The sequence below is a fragment of the Pyrus communis genome, chromosome 14 (genome assembly GCF_963583255.1).
Source record: "Pyrus communis chromosome 14, drPyrComm1.1, whole genome shotgun sequence".
Taxonomy (NCBI): domain Eukaryota; kingdom Viridiplantae; phylum Streptophyta; class Magnoliopsida; order Rosales; family Rosaceae; genus Pyrus; species Pyrus communis.
This window is the reverse complement of record NC_084816.1, coordinates 20,062,117-20,083,479: the sequence shown is the minus strand read 5'-3', so window position 1 is coordinate 20,083,479 and position 21,363 is coordinate 20,062,117. Positions and strand designations below refer to the sequence as shown.

The following is a 21,363-nucleotide window of genomic DNA, read 5'->3' as shown; positions in this document are numbered from 1 at the left end:
TATATATGCCAAGTGGTGAATTGTTTTGGTGTTTAGACCTTCTTCAATTTACTGTGTCAAACTCTCCCTCTTGATGAAATGGCTAAGTTTCCATTTTCAATTGTATATATACTTGGGTCACTACCCAATATATTGACCTTGTTATTTGTTCCAATTATATTTTAACACATGTTTTATTGTTTAAAAAACAAGAAACACATGACAATTTTTTATTGAACTACATCATGTGGTCAGTATATTTGTACCCCAAGTATTATCCTTTTTAATTAATAGAGGGTATGAAGTAACAATGTCGGCATTTTGATGTTAAATGAATTCCAAAACAAATTATAAAAGTTTTTAGGGTAATATGATGATTGTTCATGTACCACAAACTCTCTCCACAACCACCCTATTCCCCCACCCACTCTCTTCAAAAACAAATCACGTTCACGTCTATATGTCGTCCAATGAAACTGCACTACTCGCTAGACTATTAACTGTAGAGGTCGTTAATTAGGAGAGATTTTTTATGTATTCAGAGCACAAGCAGATATATCAAGTGTCATAGTATAAATAGAGGGATGATATATTTTTTAATGTCTTTCTACTTATATATTATAACACGTGATATATTGACTTATATTCTGGATACATTGAAAAGCTTATACAAAATATTTGAGACAGTGTTTCTTTTTCTTTTTAATTTTCCCATAGCTAAGAAAAAGATTCAAAAAGTTTATGCCATGACTATGTTCTTTTCTCGAGTGAGGGCCAAGAGGGATCCAGCTTAATATAATACGCGCTAAGTTGCTATTCCCTTCATCTATTCTAAAAGAGTAAGAAGTTTAATAATATAACTATATATCCAGATAAATAAATGGTAAAGTTACTACAAAAGTCCAGTCAAAAAGTTGCTTATAAAGATAGTGAAGTTTAATAATATAACTATATATCCAGATAAATAATTGGTACAGTTGCTACATAAGTCCAGTCAAAGAGTTACTTATAAAGATAGGAGTGTACTATCCACACGTTCCATTTTACTTCTCATATACTTTTTGATAATTTCTGTCTATTGATATTTTTCAATTTTTCCGATCTGACGGTCAAAAATTAAAAAAGTATGTGAAAAATAAAATAAAATGTGCAGATATCACATCTCTAAAAATAAAAGAAAAAGGGACGTGGTGATCACTGATCATGGCCATGTGCTTGAATGCGGCGGATTATGATTTTATTAGCTTAAAAGGAGGGCTTGTTCCCGTCAACTCTGGACACGATTCTTCGCTATCTACTCTGCTTAATCACCGGAGGCGTCATTCACCAATTACCACCACTGTATCTGTATGTGAAATATGTGACCATCTCACACGTATATAACACTCAGATGATGTCGTCCACAATATTTTAAAAATGGATTCATAGGTGACCTTGTTTCCCTCCTTGCTTTAGATCTTAATCATATAGTAGCTAGATATTTCCAAACTGACATTTTTGCCTCGCTATTGTTTTACTAGATATTTGGTAGTTTTTTTTAACAAATTCTAAATTATACCCTTGATTTTTATTTTTTTAGAGGCTAATATGAGGTAGATGACGCCATTTAATATTGTAGTCTAATTATATTACTTTTCACTTGTAAGTGAGAGGTCTTAGGTTCCATTCTCACTAAAGGTCTATGGCTCCTCAGTTGGAGATGGTAAGAAATATGACCATACATTGTTCATTAAAATATTAATTTCTTCGAAGGCTACATGGCCAAAGAGAGCCCTCTGGTCCTCCTTCGATTGGAGATGACCCAAGGGTTATTGACATCTTGGATCACATGGTGCACTTCTTTTTCATTAATTTAGAGGCATTTGACACATATAACATTTAGGAACTCTATTGAGTATTAAAGTGACTAAGGTTATTGGTACAGGTGCGAGTTTGCCTAAACTGAAGAAATGAAGGGCACCGGTTGAGGAGGATCGACCTGAACTCTTATGAGTGGATCCATTACTAATGTTTTGATAAACGTGTTTTTGATAATTTATTATGCCTTGATATTGGTTTTAGATGAGAACTTGGGATTGCAATAATTAGACGACATTTAAATGATATTTGTTTATATCATGATTTATTTTCACTACATGGTTTGTTGTACAAAGAGTACAGTTTATTCGCAGCTGTCGGACAATTGCGTGTGTTATGTTTTCGAATAGATGCTAGATTCACTGGACGCTAGTGTGATGGATGACTAGCAGATGCTAGCATTATACAGGCAGACTCCTATGTATACACGTTTTTTTTTTTTTTTTTATCTCTTCAATTTTTATTAAACTTAATATTTTCTGATTGTTGAATGTGAACGTATAATAGAAATTTATAATCAAATTTATTGCACATGTGGTATAATCTTATTAGGTGTTAGGTTCAACATATGTTTTAGGAGACAATCTATATAAGTTTCAGAGAGAATGACGAGTTTACATTTTAAATTGAAATGAATTTTAAGTTTCAGATAATAAAATAGTGATTTTTTGAGTTACAGAAAGTAAAATGAAATCAAAATAGAGTTTTGGAAGACGTAGTAAAATACGCCTTTCATATTTCATATCTAACAACTAACAACTACCAACATCTCCACCAAACAGTCCAGTGAAATTCTATGAACACCACACACCCCGGCGCCACCTCCTGAATTCAAAGCCGCGTAAAATGGGGGTCCCGGAGCCCGTTGGTCCCAGCACATCAACCATTCTGTTCAAATCTTATGGAGCATTACGTTAATCAGAAACAAAAAAAGAAAATAGGTGTCTAATCCCTTCCATATTTATGAACCCTACAAAATCCAAAAGCAAAAACAAAAAAGAATAATAGTAATAATACCAAGCCTCTCACCCTCAGTTACAGAACTTTCATGGCTTTTTCTGTTATATTATATTCCAACTTCCCAAAGATTGTGAGCATCCAAATCAAACCAAAATATTTATTAAATCAACTGGTTTCATGGGAGGGACATAAAATTTTGAATTTTTCAAGTTTCCAACTTTCCAAGTCCAATTCTTTTTCTTCTTTGTGGGGTCCTCTTTATATTTGAGCACCGCATATGACAGCCTAAATCAACAGCCTGGAAAGGGTGATCAATGGTTACAACCGCACTAAAAAGGCAGAAGCTTGATGGGTTTTCATGGTGGGATTCACGTAGTCTGTGTCAACTGGGTTTTCTCTTGGCGCTGACCCAATTCACTCTGCTGCGGATTGTTTCCATTTTTCACTTCCATTGAGGTAAAAGCTCAAATCTGTGTGTATTTTTGTGTTGGAGAAGTTGGTGGTGCAAGTGGTACTTTCCTCTGCATACGAGCAATGTTTATGTTTTTGCCTTGTTTGATAATGCTGGGATTGTACTACTTGGTTTTCAATTGGGTTTTTGTGTATTGAGTTGGATAGATCTGGGGTAGTTTAAATTTTGGATTTTGGGTTTTGATTCATTGGAGAATTGGGGTTTTGAGTTTTGAGTTTTGAGTTTTGACATTTGGGATTGTAAGTACTTGTTTTTGGTGAACAGGGTTTTGTTGAGTTGATTGATTTGGTCTCATTTGCCGTTGAAGATCTGGTATTTCAGATACGGTGAAGATGAAACTTGTAACTTGGGTAGCTTTGTTTCTTGCTGTTGTTGTGTTCATGAGTTATAGATCATCCGCTTCATTCACTCCTGTCGATAACTACTTAATTGCCTGCGGTTCTCCGAAAAATGTCACATTCCAAGGTCGAACCTTTGTTCCCGATACACAACAATCGTCCCTTGTACTAAAGACTGCAAATTCTTTAGTTGCCAGCCCCAAAGCTAATGCCCCTTCTCCAATTTACCAATCTGCTCGAGTTTTCCAGGCAACAGCTTCTTACAAATTCAAAGTCCAGCAAGAAGGCCGGCATTGGGTCCGCCTTTACTTTTTCCCTCTTACAAGCCCTGGCCAAAACTTGGATTCTGCTCAAATGACTGTAGTTACTGAAAATTTTGTACTCTTGAACAACTTCACTTTCAAGAACTATAACGGTCCTTATCTGTTCAAGGAGTATGCAATTAATGTAACTTCGGATACTTTGACTCTTAACTTCATTCCTTCAAATAATTCAGTTGCTTTTGTTAATGCAATTGAAGTAGTTTCTATCCCGGATGCACTGCTCCCTGACCAGGCATATGCTGTGAATCCATCTGCTCCTTTTAGCGGACTTTCTGAGCTTGCCCTTCAAACAGTTTACCGGTTAAACATGGGGGGCCCTTTGCTCACATCTCAAAATGATACCCTTGGAAGAACTTGGGAGAATGACGTGAAGTACCTCCATGTGGACAGTTCTGCAGTGAATGTATCGGTGAACCTTGCAAGCATAAAATATCCGCCTACTGTCACACCTGAAATTGCCCCAAATTGGGTCTATGCCACAGCTGAAGCCATGGGAAATGCAAATGTGCCCAATGTGAACTTCAACATAACTTGGGTCTTTACAGTAGATCCAAATTTTATGTATCTTGTTCGGGTACACTTTTGTGATATTGTCAGCAAAGCTCTGAATAATCTCGTTTTCAATGTTTTCATAAATTCTGACAATGTGCTTAGTAGTCTTGACCTCTCTTCGATTACTGGTGACTTGGGTGTGCCATATTACAAAGACTTCGTTTCCAACTCCACAGAAGATGCAGGTACTTTGACTGTCAGTGTTGGTCCAGATTCATCGGCTGATATTACCAATGCAATTCTGAATGGGTTGGAGATTATGAAGATCAGCAGTGAGTTGGGGAGCTTGGACGGGTCTCTATCCGTGGGGAATCTTCTTCCTAGTCCATCCTCAAAGAAGAATAATATAGGAATCATAGTTGGCTCTGTTGTGGGATGTGTTGCTGTTGTGGCAATTATTGGTTTCCTTTATTGCTGCTTGGCATCCCGCAAGTCGAAGACAACTAACCAAACGACATGGCTGCCCTTGCCCTTGTATGGAAATTCTCAGACCATGACAAAAATGTCTACAGCTTCACAAAAGAGTGGAACAGCTAGCTGCATTTCATTAGCCTCCTCCAATCTTGGCAAAATCTTCATGTTCCAGGAAATCCTGGATGCAACCAATAAGTTCGATGAGAGCCTACTTCTTGGGGTTGGTGGTTTTGGCAGGGTTTACAAGGGAACACTTGAGGATGGGACTAGAGTAGCTGTCAAAAGGGGAAACCCCAGATCTGAACAAGGTCTTGCTGAATTCCGAACTGAGATTGAAATGTTATCCAAGCTCCGCCACCGCCACCTTGTGTCTCTTATTGGCTACTGTGATGAAAGGTCAGAAATGATTCTTGTCTATGAATACATGGCCAATGGACCCCTCAGGAGCCATTTGTACGGAACAGACCTGCCAACGCTCTCATGGAAGCTACGCCTTGAAATTTGCATTGGTGCTGCAAGAGGGCTCCATTATCTCCACACTGGTGCAGCTCAAAGCATAATTCACCGAGATGTGAAGACAACAAACATTCTCTTGGATGAGAACTTTGTAGCCAAAGTTGCTGATTTTGGCCTCTCAAAAGCAGGTCCAGCTCTAGATCAGACCCATGTAAGTACAGCTGTTAAGGGTAGTTTCGGTTACCTTGATCCTGAATACTTCCGAAGGCAACAGCTCACGGAGAAATCTGATGTGTATTCGTTCGGGGTAGTTCTAATGGAAGTTCTGTGCACAAGACCAGCTTTAAATCCTGTTCTTCCAAGGGAGCAGGTCAACATAGCAGAGTGGGCGATGACATGGCAGAAGAAGGGCATGCTAGACCAAATCATGGACCCAAATCTGGCGGGGAAGGTAAATCCAGCTTCTCTTAAGAAGTTCGGGGAGACAGCTGAGAAGTGCCTTGCTGAGTATGGTGTTGACAGGCCATCAATGGGAGATGTCTTGTGGAATCTTGAATATGCTCTTCAGCTCGAGGAGACATCATCTGCACTCATGGAACCTGATGATAACAGCACAAACCACATACCTGGTATCCAATTAACCCAAGGAGAGCCATTTGATAACAGTGTGAGCATGATTGACGGGGGACACTCCGGCGCAGATGACACAGAAAATGCTGCCACAAGTGCTGTGTTTTCTCAGCTTGTTAATCCTCGCGGAAGATGAGGTGACAGAACCTTTGCCTATCTGAATCTTGTTCCCTAATGTCCCCTTAAAAGATATCAGTCATCCTGGCCGCAGTGAGGGAAAAAGTTCTTTCGTAGTTCATTATTCTAGTTTACTACCTCAATTCTTCTATCACAATTTATTTGTAATATAGGTATGGTGGGTGCCAATCAGAATCCCTCAGAAATTGCAGGGGAGGTGCCAAAGGATTTTGTTGTTGTCTTGATATATAAATGCATTTGGGTTTCAGAGCTTCCCATTCTAAAGTATATTTGATGTCATTGTATTCACATATATTCTCATTGTTCATAAGAAATAGAAAATAAGAAGAGTTTGTGACATCTGTAGCCTATTTCTCACTCGTAAGTTGACCCTCGTAAATATTTCCTTTCCTTCGATTAGTCTTTCTGATATTCTGTTACTTATTTCCAGTGTTATTGGAATCTTGTCCCTGGAGAAAACACTGAACCCATCCTGAAAGATTATCTATGAAATGGCCACAAAACGATATGGAATACTCACAAAAAACTAGGGAAATCTGGTTGAATTCTTCTAGTTATGTAAAGGACAAGAATTTCTTTGTCGGGTTTGCTGAGCAGATCTAAAATGGGGAAGAAAACAATTCAAACAATTTTGTTTTAGGTCTTGAGAGGCAGGACTTTGTTTATATAGTGGTATAGAAAATGAAATTTTATGTTTGGAAACAAATGTTAAATGCCACTGGCTATATCAGCTTATAGTTGAGTTGTGCCTGAGTTCATTCCTTGACATTTTTGAACGTCTCTTTGCTCGAGACCTCTAGCTAGTTGTGCACCAATTGTCCACGAGTAGAATACCTTCTAAAGCGTTCAGGTACATTTTTGGATTTTCCTTTAAGATTTGAGTTATTGGAATAGAGAATTGGAGATCTGCAAGAGCAGCCTTGGGTAGCAAGTTAGTGATACCTCCTTAGGAACTATGAACGCTATTCATCTGCATTGCTGCATCTTAATTAGCATACATGATATGAGATTGTTAGTGAGTTTCACTTTTTGAAGGTAGTTCGTTGTGATAAGCATGAAACTAAAATTTATTCGATAAACTGCACACTTTCATTATTACGCGAGTACAAAATTTAAATTAAACGGCTACATTTAGCCAAATTGTTTGAAGAAAGAAATTCTGGAAATTCACAGTTCACACTAACCAAAAACGAAATTAACACTTAGAGGTGGATTATGTTCCGAAACTCTTGACCACACAACCTTAAATTATCATCTGAGAAGTTTAAAACATTCACTTATTCCATGAGCTTGTGACAATATCAATTATTTCCTGCAAACTATTCCATTGCCACCGAAGGAATTACCAGTGCAGTCAAGCATTCTGTAATCCATCACCCTTGAATTTGTCTGATCCAGCTTACCGGGCTGAGTGAACACACAAGCAGCGCAATCTGCAGAGAAGAGTGATGTTGTTCTATACTTGTCTTCACCTCCCACCACTGGCATAGCTACTCCTGGCTTTGCAGGGTTCTTGAAATCTGGCTGGTAAGTCCTTCCGAGCACTCCTTCAACGTTTGAGGATAAGTCGTAGAATCTGAACTGTACTTCCAGGTGAGCAAAACAGTCATCTGACGGTATATGATAATTGTGGATCCTATCATCTTCCTTTGTCACAGGAACCACATTTACTGAAATTTCAGCAACTTCCGGGAGAGTGACCCATACACTGTTCTTGCTCGATGTTCTCTTCACTATAATGTCATATTCCGGAGACTCCCACACGGAGAGATGGTATTCTGGGATGACTAGCTCCTCTCCATTGTAAGTGAATTTCAAGTGGTCGATTTCATCATCCCATACTGATGATTTGCTGGCCTCTAGGGAGAAGCTGTTAGAGTCAAAGAGGAGTCCAAGGGCCTGAATCCAAGTGTTGTCCCTGGTTCGGCCTTCAGGGCGCACACCAATGAAGCGGGAGTTGATTTGGAGGTTGGGATCAGAAACTAAGTTGAAGTACTCATTTTTCTTGCCATGGAAGTAAAAGACAATGCCGTCTCCACCAATGAAGCGAGGGTCCAGGCATGCTGATCCGGGGCCTTTGCAGTTGGGCTTGGGACCTACGATTACCATCAACAATAAAAGAACATTGTCAGCAATGATTTTAAGTTACCTAGGTGCGTTCGAAATAAAAGAAAACAGAGTGAAAGCATTGTAAACACGTAACTTTAGTAGCCTTACTTTTGCACTCAGCTTTGCATATAGGAGAGTCACAGTTGAGATAGCACATTTTAGCCATTTTGTCTGTCGGTGAAGTGGATGGACATTCCTTTGGGCAATGTACTTGCTTCCCAAAGCAGGGGCTTTTCTTGCCGGAGCAAACTTTAACATCTGGAGGATGGTTAGCATTTGGAGGTTGCTTAGCGTTTGGAGGATTTGGAGGTTGCTTAGCATTTGGAGGATTTGGCTTAGCATTTGGAGGATTTGGAGGTTGGTTAGCGTTTGGAGGATTTGGAGGTTGGTTAGCGTTTGGAGGATTTGGAGATTGGTTAGCGTTTGGAGGATTTGGAGGTTGCTTAGCGTTTGGAGGATTTGGAGGTTGCTTAGCTTTTGGAGGATTTGGAGGTTGCTTACCATTTGGAGGATTCAAATGTTGATTACCATGTGGAGGATTCAGAGGTTGATTACCGTCTAAAGGATTCAGAGGTTGCTTACCATTTGGAGGATTCAGAGGTTGCTTACTATTTGGAGGATTCAGAGGTTGATTTGCGTCTGACGGTTTCAAAGGTTGGTTACCGTTTGGAGGTTGCATACTCTGCACCAGAACAGCAGCAGATACAAGGACTATCAGAAGGATCAAAACCCCTTTGCTACCTAAGAAAACCATGGCTTCTTTTCTTTCCCCTTCAATGCCTCAGCAATGAAAGGTTGATGCATATATAGCCCAAGAATTTCTTTGTTTATAACTACAGATGCTATCAAGTGGGAGTTTTGGTATATTATCCTGTTCAAGTATACATTAATTCGTTCCAAGTTTGGTGATTTAAACTTGATTCTCTTCAAATGCTTTGGATAAGTGTGGTTATATGATTGTGATTAAAGACATAGCTAATGACAATATGAGTTTTTGATTCTTTTTTCTTCTTCCTTTTGTTTTCCGAACTTTTTTGAAGCTGATACAAGCATTGCTGGTGAAGTTTGGCTCAATGCAAGCCAAAAGGAATATTGCGCATGATCCAACATTCAAATTGCACACCAATAATTCACAGTTTCAATGATTCATTAAGACGTTTTATGATAAAACCTCACATATCAGGTTTATGGTTAATTTGAGAACAATGTCGATGCGTATAAGGCCCTGAGTTTTAAGAAATCATGTGCAAAGATATAAAAGTGAACCTTACAACATATAAATACGAAGAAACAAGACAGTTTTGTCAATCACTGGAAGACATGGTCATAAACATGAAAACGTAAAAATCAAACTTTATCAGTTAACAAATTTGAGGTTTATGATCTTTACATGTTAAAGTAGTTTAACATAACATTCCAAAACTTTGATGCTTTGCAAAGTAAATAATGAAAGGAAAAAAGCATACAATAATACGGCTGTGGTTCCAAAATAAGGGCCTAAATTGGTCAAATTAAAACAACTAAACCATTCAAACCTTATTATACTAAATTATCTTCCATTAGTGCCTAATATTCGACTGACAACAAAATAAGTTTTGAGAGGAAAAAAAAAACAACTATCAAGTTGCTGTTTTGTGCTAATATGCTTAGTCATATCATATATACATGCACCAAACGAATTTTCAAGGTTCTGTGTGGTAGCACCACTTGCATATCTTCAAGATTGGTCTTGGGTGCATGGTTTAAACTTAGTATTGAATACTTGTTGAATCCGTGACACAATAAGTTTTCTAGTGATTGATTGATATAAGCTACGAATTAAAGAACAATGCTTGGCTCCTCAAGATTAATGAGGAGTTCCTCTTCAATTCACTTAGTGGCCGATTTATAGAATTTCGTGTTTATAATATGAATTGTTCATATTATAAATCATTATGTAAAGACATCTTTACAAAAACATCAATTAAAACCAAGATTGTTTAGTCAATTAATTACAACAAATAGATAGACTATTTTTAATGAATAATTCCTGAAATAAATAGGTTGTGTGGTGTGGAGGACTAGAAAGTTCTCATGACAATAACATGGTTTGGTTCACTCACGTGAAGTAATCCACCTATTTTGCACCCGATAAAATGGCTGCGCAAACTGCATTCTCTGCGTACAACCATCAATGGAGATGGAGTCGTATATTCTTCAAACTTGCTTCATTGGCCAGTTGCTTTCTAGAATATAATTTGTTCACGAAATCAAGCAAAACATATGCATTCAAATCTAGCCAATGTATTAAAAGGCGGAGGCGTAGGTGAGGCGTTCCATGGATAGTCCCGCCTAGGCATGAGGCGTACGGTACCTAAATAATTTAATATATATTGTATATATAATTATATATTAAGATTAGAATACTTAAAAACTTGAATTTTGAAACAAATTATGGTGGTTTGGAGAATTTTGAAACAAATTGAGGTATGAGATTGGAGTAAAATTGAAACATAGGATTGGGATTGAGAATTTATGGTTTGAGTAATTGGGAATCATGGAATTGGGGATGGGGTGAAATATAGCAAAGAGAATCGGGTATTGGTTGGTGAAATATACAAAGAAAATGGGATATTGGGTAACAGAGAATTGGCAGAGAAGAAGGACTGCAGTGATTATAAAAAATTAGACTTGGCCAAAACAACGTCGTTTTGAGCCAAGTCTTTATAAAAAATAAAAAACCTTTCTTCTTCCTCACGTGGTTGTCTTCTTTGTGAAGACGCCACTGCAACATAGTTATAGAGCACAGAGTTTTCCAGAAAATTTCAGATTTAGAGCAAGATTTTGGATCACGGAAATGCCCTATTAACGCCTCAAGCGTGCCCCGACGAAGCCTGGGCAAGTTTCTGCCCAATCCAAGAAAACAGAGACGAAATTGCCAAAGCCCCGCCTCCAAAGCCGCCTAGGCACGCCTCAGTCTTTTAAAACACTGAATGTAGCATACTTTTTTGTACTTTAAAAGTCAAAATCCTGAGGTATTAGACCAGAAACCGATATGTCTAAACATTCATAAGGTGCTCACCATTTTTTTATATATGTTGAATCTAAAGGATTTACTGTTGGATATATATTTTTGGCAGCTAATCCTCTTGATGGTATGGTAGTAGCATCTAAATGTGAAAATGTTGTGGCCGGAGTAGGATTGGTCAAATTGTCCGCATGTACATATATAAATTGTTCGAATAGAAGTTATAGACCCCTCTTTGGTAGAAGTAATTCATTCTTGTAGAGTACCCATTTCAGTAATGAAGGTTGATAATCCACAGTGGAAGGCATTCTACCCAAAGATGATTCAAACACAAAATCTTAGGTGCAAGAGTAAGCACGGTTAACCACTAACTACAAATTCGTTGCATATGTTGCTCACCGGCCGTTGCACAAGTGAACAATATTGTAGAGAGTTTTAAAGCTCTTTTTGAGTATGCAACATCACCTCTTCTGTGAGGTTGAGTGCCATTTTCTTTTTCAACAAATTGGAACTCCAAGTTTACAAGTCATCTGTGTGCTATGGGGTTTCATGCTTCCATGTTTGATACAAGTTTGTTCATGAAGAAGGATGGGACAGATATTATTCTTCTAATTTTCTACTAGATGATCATACCATATTGACAGGATCAAATTCTGTAAAAGTTCGTAAGTTATTCAAGAGCTGTTTGGAGTGTTTGACTTATAGGACCTTGGAAAGCTTACCTATTTCTTGGGTTTGCAGATACAGTATCAGTCAATTGGCGATATTTTTGTAAATCAGTCAACAAGCATAAAAGATCTCATTCATAAGGCAAGCATGGACTCCTATAAACCTGCCAATACCCCTTGTAAGCCTCACAATTCATTACTAGTGATAGAGAGGACTCCGTTGACTGATCCAACATTTTACAGAAGCATAGTTGGTTCTTTACAATACCCGACCTTCACTAGGCTAGCTAGATATTGCTTTTTCATAAACTCTGTTTGTCAATTCATGACATCACCAACTGATATTCATCTAAGGCAGTGAAAAGGATGCTTAGGCACCTTCAAGGTACAATGCAATGTGGAGTTGTGTATTCAGCAAGTGCAGAACTTAGTCTTAATGCATTTTGAGAATCTGATTGGGAAACAAACTGAAATACAAGGAGGTATGTGACTGGTTATGTAATATTCCTTGGTAATAATCTCATTTCCTGGCAATCAAAGAAACAAAGTTCTATTTGTAGAAGTTCCACTGAAGCAAAATACAAGGCTTTAGCTCACACTACAGCTGACATTGCTTGGATTAGGTATATGTTGAAGGATTTGGAGCTGTTGTTACCCAATCCTCCTATCATTCACTGTGATAACATGTCAGCCATTGTCTTAAGTGCCAATCCGGTGTTCCATTCTCGAATTGAGCACCTAGACACTGCTATCACTTTGTCAAAGAGAGAGTCCAAGAAGGAGACTTGGAAGTCAGTTACATTCCCACTGAAGATCAATCAGCTGATGTAGCTTTATCTGTTAGTTAGGATATTAGCTAACAGTATTAGCTGGTGTGGCAATCTGTTAGAGTGGTTATAACTACTTTCTTAGAGTGTAAGAAAGCTCACTGAGCTATTGTTGACTCTAAAAATTACAAAACCTACGTGGCGCGCAGGCCGAGTAACTAGTAAGCTAACTATGTCCTTCGGTCGAATGCGGGGCGTGCCAACTCGTCGGCCGAGCTTGGCCGAGGAGTAAAATTTGTTGATGTCGCTTTGAGCGCGTCGTTGACTTCTCTATCTTGCGATTGCGACCGAGGAAGGAACACTCTCGGTCTCTGGGTTCCACAGCCTGAAGACAAGGCTACTAATTCTGCGGAGTTCACAAATCGTCGGAGCCCGATTCGGTCACTGTGATTATATTCGTAAGAGTATAAGCACGTCGAATCGAGATCAAACTGTATGGGCACAGGTACTCGAACGTGATGTATGTCTTGATGGTAAACGTAGTTCGGCCGTCGGAATGCCGAACCCTGAAACCTACTTGCGAGTATCCAATCATAAAATAACTCGGCGTCCTGTACGCCGAGCAATGCAATTCGTAACACCTGACTATGCCGAAAAGGCTAGCAAGGTGACCTCTGCCAACAAAGGTTCGAAAACCCTTCTCGGCCGAGACTTAGATAGATAACCGGTCGACCTCGACGCAGTGCTGTTTATCCAAACTGAAGGTGCTTCTCGGTCGGCTGATTCTGCGGCAGCAGTGCTGTTTATCCAAACTGAAGATGTTCGCCGGGTGCTTCCACAGTGCTGTTTATCCAAACTGAAGGTGTGTCGGCAGGAAAAGAAAAGGAAAAATCTCAAGGTGTTTGAGAGGTTTTGCGCAGGGCAATTGTATGCTGATTTTTTGAAGGTCCTTTCCTTTGCATGATTTATTGTATTTATAGTGCCCCATTCCTTGAAACCAATTCTGATTTGGATTAGGAGTCCTTGTCCCATTTCGACTCTAACTCGAACAAACCTACTCCCACTGGGATTCTGAATTTTCCTTCTTTTCGAGGCTTTATTCCTTGCCGGTCGAGAATCCTGGTCGCACCAGGACTTCCTCGACCTTTTCTATTTATCCGGGCTACTTAGGATAGGATTTGGACGACCCTGCCATCTGGCCCAGGATTTATTATTCGGCCCATAGTATTTGTCATCACCTTGGGCCGAGCACATCCTGCTGCTCGGCCCAACAATAATATTTTGGGCCCAAACAGCTATATAAACTGTGTAAGAGAACAGTGTAATTGAGTTGTTAGAAATATAACAAGCTTTCATAATTTTCTTTCTTTCTTTTCATCTGAGTTCATCTTTCTTTTGAGTTTGATCTTTCTGCAATTCTTTAGCCTACTGCACTAGTGTTATCAGGCTTTGGGTATAAAAGCGTGGTGGAATGTTACAATTCCAATATCTTGCGATGAAATTATTGTAATGCTACATTACGATGATGCTAATGCTAGTAGCAGGATAAAAAGGATAAAAGACACTTCCATCCAGCTTGGGCGCAAGGTTTTTAAAGCGCATCGTCAAATGTTACGAGTGCAAGAAGATTGGCATTACAGATAACATATGAGTTGATACACAAGTATAAATTATCATCTGAGAAGTTAATATCTTCACTTATTCCATGAGCTTATGATAATAACAATTACTTCCTGCAAACTATTCCATTCCCACTGAAGGAATTACCAGTGCAGTCAAGATTTCCGTAATCCATCACCCTTAAACTTGTTTGATCCATCTTCCCGGATTTAGTGAAAACACAAGCAGCGCAATCTGCGGAGACAAGTGATGTTGTTCTGTACTTGTTTTCCCCTCCCACAACTGGCATAGCTACTCCTGGCTTTGCCGGGTTCTTGAAATCTGGCTGGTAAGTCCTTCCAAGCACTCCCTCAACGTTTGAGGATAAGCCATAGAATCTGAACTGTACTTCCAGATGTGCAAAACAGTCATCTGATGGTATCTGATAATTGTGGATCCTATCATCTTCCTTTGTCACAGGCACCACATTTACTGAAATTTCAGCAACTTCGGGGAGAGTGACCAGAACACTATTCTTACTCGATGTTCTCTCTACTCTAATGGCATTTTCCGGAGATTGCCACATGGAGAGCTGAGACTCAGGGATGATTAGCTCCTCTCCATTGTAAATAAATTTCAAGTGGTCGATTTGATTATCCCATGCCGATGCTTGGCTCGCCTCTAGGGAGAAGCTGTTAGAGTCAAAGAGGAGTCCAAGGGCCTGAATCCAAGTGTAGTCCCTGGTTCTGCCTTCAGGGCGAAGACCGATGAACCGAGCGTTGATTTGCAGGTTGGGGTCAGAAACTAAGCTGAAATACTCATTTTTCTTGCCGTGGAAGTAAAAGACAATGCCATCTCCACCGATGAAGCGAGGGTCCATGCATGCTGATCCAGGGCCTTCGCAATTAGGCTTGCGACCTACGGTTACCAGCAACAACAAAGAAAAACCCTTGTCAGCAACAATTTTAACGTAGGTATGTAAACACATTAGTAGTAGGCTTACCTTTGCACTCAGCTTTGCATATAGGTGAGTCACAGTTCAGATAACATATTTTAGCCGTTTTGTCTGTCGGTGAAGAGGATGGACATTCCTTCGGGCAGTATACCTGCTTGAGAAAGCACGGGCTTTTCTTGCTGTAGCAAACCTTAAGATCTGTCTTACATTGTACCAGAACAGCAGCGGATACTAGGATTACCAGAACGATCAAAACACTTTTGCTGCCTAAGGACTCCATTGCTTCTTTTCTTTCTCCTTCAACTCACCAATGAAATGTTGATATATATAGCCAGGTTAACTTCTCCTTTTCTGGTTGATCTTGTTATATAATTACAGAATCTATCAAGTGGGAGTTTACTATTATCTTTTAGTAGTATAAATTCCAAAGTTTAGTGATATGAACGTGGTTCCCTTCAATACTTTGCGGAGTGTTAATCTTGGTCAATGCTTTGGGGTTGGTGATTGTGAATTAGAGAAATAGCTATTGAGATTACTAGTTTTTTTTGTTCTTTTCCCTTTTATTTTCGGATCTGGTTATATATGAATTTTTGGTGAAGTTTGCTTCAATGCAAGTCAAAAGAACGGTGCAAAGAATCTCATGTCGAAAGAGTATAATAATAACTTAATTAAAATTGAAAAGTTAATAATTCATCAGGGTATGAGATCTAAATTGGTACAATATCGATCTTGATTTAAATAATGTAGTAGTGGACTCTTGACAACCCGTCACACAAGAAGTTTTTTTAGTGAATCAATGTCAACTGGAAAAGGTCTCTCATGATAATGACACGGTTTGGTTCATAATGTACATATTTTTGCACCCGATAAAATGGCCGTGAATACTGCATTGTCTGCCTCTAGCTTATTTGTTTATTTGTTAATTGCTAGTACTTTCGGTGTACAACCATCAATGGAGTTATATATATATATTCTTGCAACTTGACCGATTGGCCAATTTCACACTAGAATATGATTTGTTCACGAAGTCAAGCACACGACATGCATTCAACTGAATACTACTTTATATGGGTTTAAAATTAAATCAAGGGACAATTAGGCATATGCTGAACCTAGTAAACAGTTCATGCATCAAAATTAACAAACTTTTGTGTACTTAATAGGAGAATATTGTGATGTCTCCTGGTAGTTGCTAATCTATTGAGAGTACATGGGGAACAAGTCGTGATAGATTATAGAATGTTGATAAAATTCCAAGAAGCGTGTCTAGAAAAACGCAAAATTTGAACATATTAGGTCAAGGGAGCTTTAGCCTTTGGGGAGAGATTTTTTAGTGTGTCTGGAACACGGAGTAGTACATCACATGTCATTATATAAGTGGAGGGACACTTTAAAAATAAAACTTCCCTCCACTTATATAATGATCTGTGTTGTACACTATTTCATGTTCTGGGTACACTGAAAAATTTATCACCTTTAGGTTAATCCAGGGATAACGGTGCATGAAAAAAAGTGTTAGCATTAAACTTAGGTCAAGAATAACCAAAGTCAAATGAAGGAAACCTTCCCTCGGGCTATCGATCGAGCCAGTGTCAATAGTGTGTGTGCTACAATGGGATTGGTTATGCAAGCGTGGCGGAATGTTACAATTCCTATGTCACACATTGAAAACCATTTATGTAAGAGCAAGTTATGCAAATGTATTCAACTGAAACAAATTTATTCGACTTTTGTGATAGACGATGATGCGGTGAAGACCGTTTCTTGATCATTATATTGTTGAAGTTCTTGCAATGCTACATGATAGTGATGATGCTGCCGTTGCTAGTAGCTGGAAATAAGGGACAGCGACTTTCATCCAGCTTAGACGCAAGGATTTGAAAGCTCATTGTTAAATAAATGCTATGACAACCAAATGAAAGAAGGGTTATGTGATGATTTGTGTGCCGTACGCGTAGTACAGAGTCACAAGGAGGGGAGCTATTTTAGGTGCTTTGCTGTTAGCACTGACTATAATTCTATCATTATGAAAGTGATTTAAGTGTCGGTTCATCCATGTTATGGACGAGGTTCTCATAGAGCTTTGTCAACAGTGTTGTGAAAGAAAAAAAAAAGATTTACAAGGTGTTGGGGTTACGTTTTTTTGTTAAGCCCATGGTTAGTTTTAGGCCCACATAGGTGAATTCAGGATGAAGTCTGCTGCTCATCACTACAACGATCGCTCACGCTTAGACTAGTGACAGCTCGAGTGATGTTGCTAGTATTCCTGACAATGTTTACGCAGCTATAATTGGATCGTCTGTTTGTTTGTTATTGCAGTTGGTATATTTGAATCTCGTTTGTTTAGTGATGAAGAACATTCATATGCTTTCTTTCCGTACTCCCAAGATTTGTCTACTGAATCTGCTGCTTGTTTGTTATCTGACATTGTTGTTTGCCATTGATTGTTGTCCATTTGTCCGCCGTATGTAATCATCTTGCACACTTGCTGGTTTCTGTAGATTGATTACTTGTTTGCTCGCTAGAATTGCTTGATTGGTTGTTGTTCGTGTTCTCTTTCCGCCTAACGGAATCCGCACGTATTTGCCGGTTGATTTTATTGTTGGCAAACTCATGATCACCATGAGTTTGACGAGAAGGTGTTGGAAATTTTAATTACTTAGCCTGTTGGTTTAATTTAAGGATATTTTTATTTAGGTTTTTCTTGTAAGTTAAGGTTTTGGATTCCTTGCCTATTAGATTAGGGCTAGTGTATGAATATGATAGTTGTAATTTAATTATGGTAATAAGTCTGACAAGATGTAATCTTCTCGAGTTATGTAGCATTTTTAATGATTTTGTAGTATTTCTTTGTTTTTAGTTAATTAAATAAAAAAAATTGATGGCATTATTGCTAAAATATTGATCACATATCAATTAGCATTTGTATTCACCATGCAAGGAATATATGACATTAAAAGGAAATGTATTCAATGATGCACATAACCACTGATATATATGTATGAAGAATACTTAAAGATGAGTAGGAACTCCTACTTAAAATTTCTCAAAATTGTTCGTTGTCAATTTATAGAATTTCGTGTTTATAATCAGAATCTTTATTATTATAAATCACCCTATAAAGATCGGCTCTGCAAAAAATGAATTAAAACTAATGTCGTTTAGTCATCAAACTGTTTAAAAACAAATGAACATTATTGGTAAAAGCATTATGAACCGTCTATGTATTTGCTACAATAGATTGACTAAACAACCTTAGTTTTAATTTATTTTTTGCAGAAATGATCTTTACAGTGTGATTCATAGTATGAAGAAAGGCTCTGATTATAAGCACAAAGCTCTGTGATTAAAACACTAAGAGTTTTGAGTAGGAGCTCATACTCATCTTTAAGTAGCCAAGTATTGTTCTATATGCATATGAAATGAATTTTTCACAATATTTATAACGAATTTGAAACTTTGCAAATGATAAGATCGAGAAAATTAATACAATCAATTTTTGATGAAAAAATTGCGTCCCATAATACATGTTTTCTTGTGAATCCAACAATATATTTTTTTCTCACCCATTACTGTTTATGTTAACTCTTTTTTTTCTTTTCCAATTTTTCTATTCTCTCCGATTAACGAAACACGAACACACAAAAAACGAAAAAAAAAAAAAAAAAAAAAAGAAGATAAAAATGATGTAAATCCTAACTGCACCCATATGCTGCCAAATGCCAACGACCATAATTAAGGACATCAGAGAATTCAAATAAGTCGAATATGAGTATATATATAAAATTGGCAATATCATAACATTACAATATCATAACATTTACATGGTACAATAATTGAAATATCTAATCTAACCCGCGAATGTTTATGGTTGAGTTGGTAATAATCGTTCTCTTTGCTAAATCAAGTTTAGGTTTGGGTCGTGCTGCCAGCAATCCCTCTTGATGGGTGATCTGTAAAAGCTACAAGTGCTAAGAACTTCTTTGTAAGTCTTGCTTGTGTTAATGCTCTGGCACTGAGACGGGGCAAGCTTCCCTCCCCAACTTTTTGTTACAGGAGAAAAAAAAAAAAAAAAAAAAAAAAAAAAAAAAAAAAAAAAAAAAAAAAGAAGAAGAAAATAAAGACAAAGAATGCCACTTAGCATACAGTGTAGTGTTATTTCTCTCCACTTAATTTTCATTACAATATGCCACTTAGCATACAGTGTAGTGTTATTTCTCTCCACTTAATTTTCATTACAATATAATATTATATTCAGTTCTCTTGGACAACAAGTTGATATTGTATCACTTAACTAAAATTCTTTGCTCTTTCGTGTAAATACATTATTGTATTAAAAATGAATAAAATTGCTCCTCTGCTCCTGAATTGTTTGGACTTATTGAATCAAATATGCCTCTCAACTCCTATAAATAAGTAATCTCACTCATTTACCTCGATCACATTATATTTCAAATCGCTCCATATCTGAAAAATTCCGGGTTCCATCGGACAGCATAGCCATGGTTGTCAAAACGAAACAAGATCAGATAACAGTTGGTGTTGCAGTTGAAGCCCTGTGGAAAGCTATGGCTTTGGATGCACTTAATGTCATACCAAAGATAATGTCTAGTATAGTCCGCAGTATTGATGGATTGAAGGAGATGGTGGCCTTGGTTCCGTTCTGCTCTTCAACCTGTTAGAACCAATCAACCGTCAAGTGTATATTATATAACAATTTGCACAGTTTTATTTCAAATGTAAAAGCTCAACGACAAACACAATATATTAGAACATAAACACTTAATGAGATTATATATAAACACACAAATCACTGACTTGTTTCTTGCAGATAGAGGCTTGCAGAAGCAATCTCCTAAGACAGAAATTTGTCCCTACACCAGTGCAGCAGTCCTTGGACGTCTATCTTGCAGGATACAACTATCTAATCCAAGTTCTTGCACTAGAACTCGGATTCTTGGCGAATTGGTTGTGTTGTTCTCAGCGAAAAATTGAGGAATGAGTATGTGAATTGATATCTGTTTCTGTAATGCAAACCATATATATAATGGCATCATTTGAACTTCCCCCAACCGTTCATGCTTATCAGTTTTTGTTAAAAAGAAAACCGAATGCAACTGTTCATTCAATTTAAAAACTGAATGAAACTGTTTCGGGAAAACTGAATCCAAATGATACACCCAAACTCTCCAAGTCTAAGGCCCAAGATCCATGGTTTTGGCCCAATTCAATTCAAACTATAAGTGAGTTCACTCACTTATAAAGAGTTGTTGTAGATGGTGTATGGGCAATGTGGGACTGGCAATCCCACATAACACAGGTAACACAGGTTTCCAACACAACCTTGCCACTTGTGAGTACTCCAGTTTAATCACTTTCACTTTTATATATAATTGAGTGCAAAACCACAAATACATGATCCTACAGAATTTCTTATTGATGCATCTATTCATTCCTTTTATTCGTTAATAAACAAAAAATGTTATTCACACGCTCAGTTTGTTGTTTGACGCTCCGTCCATGAGTGCCCAATTAAATTGAATAGTCGCATATTGATTTTCAACTCTTTTTGGCCTTGTGGCTAAGGAAAAGTTGGCGTATGTTTTTAAATTGACACCCTGATGTTATTAATTGGAAACAAAATGTCAGATAGTGTAGAGTCCAATCGAGTACAGACGGAAAAGATTGTGGAACTTGATGAGTCTCAGTATCGATATGCTTTACAAGTCGTGGAAGGCCCGGCGCTAACACTGCGCAATTTTTCGGCATTGACATCATTTTTCCAACTGAGGAAAATCGGAGAGCAGGAGACATTGGTCGATATGAAAGTGGAATACGAGACTGACAAAGAAGAAGCTAATACCGGCGAGATTGCAATGCAGCCTGTAACTTCTTACATTCAACTTCTGGAGAAATATTTGTTAGAATCTTAATTAGAATGTTATCATTATTGTGTTTTGCCAATTAATCCCAATTAATTGTGCTAGTGGTGATCCTCCTGATAAGTCCTCATGTTACATCCTCTCCTTTTCTTTAAAAAAAAATTGTGCTAGCAATAAGGTTTTAACTTTGGACGATGCAAAGTTATAGACAGTGGAAGTTTCTTGAATTATTGTGTTGTGCAACCTCACTGCTTCTG

At 37.9% G+C, this 21,363-nt stretch overlaps 4 protein-coding genes across 4 annotated transcripts; 2 read left to right on the top strand and 2 right to left on the bottom strand.

Moving 5' to 3' along the window:
• Nucleotides 1-2,760: 2,760 nt before the first annotated feature.
• LOC137715212 (receptor-like protein kinase THESEUS 1) lies at nucleotides 2,761-6,411 on the top strand. The gene is made up of 2 exons (XM_068454458.1): nucleotides 2,761-3,252; nucleotides 3,533-6,411. The coding sequence occupies exon 2, from the start codon at nucleotides 3,601-3,603 to the stop codon at nucleotides 6,115-6,117; it is 2,517 nt and encodes an 838-aa protein (XP_068310559.1). The 5' UTR covers nucleotides 2,761-3,252; nucleotides 3,533-3,600; the 3' UTR covers nucleotides 6,118-6,411.
• A 1,013-nt stretch (nucleotides 6,412-7,424) lies between these two features.
• LOC137714533 (uncharacterized) lies at nucleotides 7,425-8,982 on the bottom strand. Its single transcript, XM_068453726.1, has 2 exons — nucleotides 8,337-8,982; nucleotides 7,425-8,215 (listed from the first exon to the last, which is right to left on the bottom strand). The coding sequence occupies exons 1-2, from the start codon at nucleotides 8,980-8,982 to the stop codon at nucleotides 7,425-7,427; spliced, it is 1,437 nt and encodes a 478-aa protein (XP_068309827.1).
• Nucleotides 8,983-14,396: 5,414 nt separating this feature from the next.
• Nucleotides 14,397-15,504, bottom strand: LOC137714532 (uncharacterized). The gene is made up of 2 exons (XM_068453725.1): nucleotides 15,273-15,504; nucleotides 14,397-15,187 (listed from the first exon to the last, which is right to left on the bottom strand). Exons 1-2 carry the CDS (start codon nucleotides 15,502-15,504, stop codon nucleotides 14,397-14,399), a joined length of 1,023 nt encoding a protein of 340 aa, XP_068309826.1.
• A 4,222-nt stretch (nucleotides 15,505-19,726) lies between these two features.
• On the top strand, nucleotides 19,727-21,157 carry LOC137714531 (phytohormone-binding protein CSBP-like). Its single transcript, XM_068453724.1, has 2 exons — nucleotides 19,727-19,901; nucleotides 20,874-21,157. The coding sequence occupies exons 1-2, from the start codon at nucleotides 19,727-19,729 to the stop codon at nucleotides 21,155-21,157; spliced, it is 459 nt and encodes a 152-aa protein (XP_068309825.1).
• Nucleotides 21,158-21,363: the final 206 nt, after the last annotated feature.

Bases quoted from the DNA above. Each gene is read 5' to 3' on its own strand.
- LOC137715212 (XM_068454458.1), top strand. From the start codon at position 3,601: ATGAAACTTGTAACTTGGGTAGCTTTGTTTCTTGCTGTTGTTGTGTTC.
- LOC137714531 (XM_068453724.1), top strand. From the start codon at position 19,727: ATGGTTGTCAAAACGAAACAAGATCAGATAACAGTTGGTGTTGCAGTT. The intron at 19,902-20,873 runs GTTAGAACCAAT...ACAAAATGTCAG, and splicing joins TCCGTTCTGCTCTTCAACCT to ATAGTGTAGAGTCCAATCGA.
- LOC137714532 (XM_068453725.1), bottom strand. From the start codon at position 15,504: ATGGAGTCCTTAGGCAGCAAAAGTGTTTTGATCGTTCTGGTAATCCTA. The intron at 15,188-15,272 runs GTAAGCCTACTA...TGGTAACCGTAG, and splicing joins ATGCAAAGCTGAGTGCAAAG to GTCGCAAGCCTAATTGCGAA.
- LOC137714533 (XM_068453726.1), bottom strand. From the start codon at position 8,982: ATGGTTTTCTTAGGTAGCAAAGGGGTTTTGATCCTTCTGATAGTCCTT. The intron at 8,216-8,336 runs GTAAGGCTACTA...TGGTAATCGTAG, and splicing joins ATGCAAAGCTGAGTGCAAAA to GTCCCAAGCCCAACTGCAAA.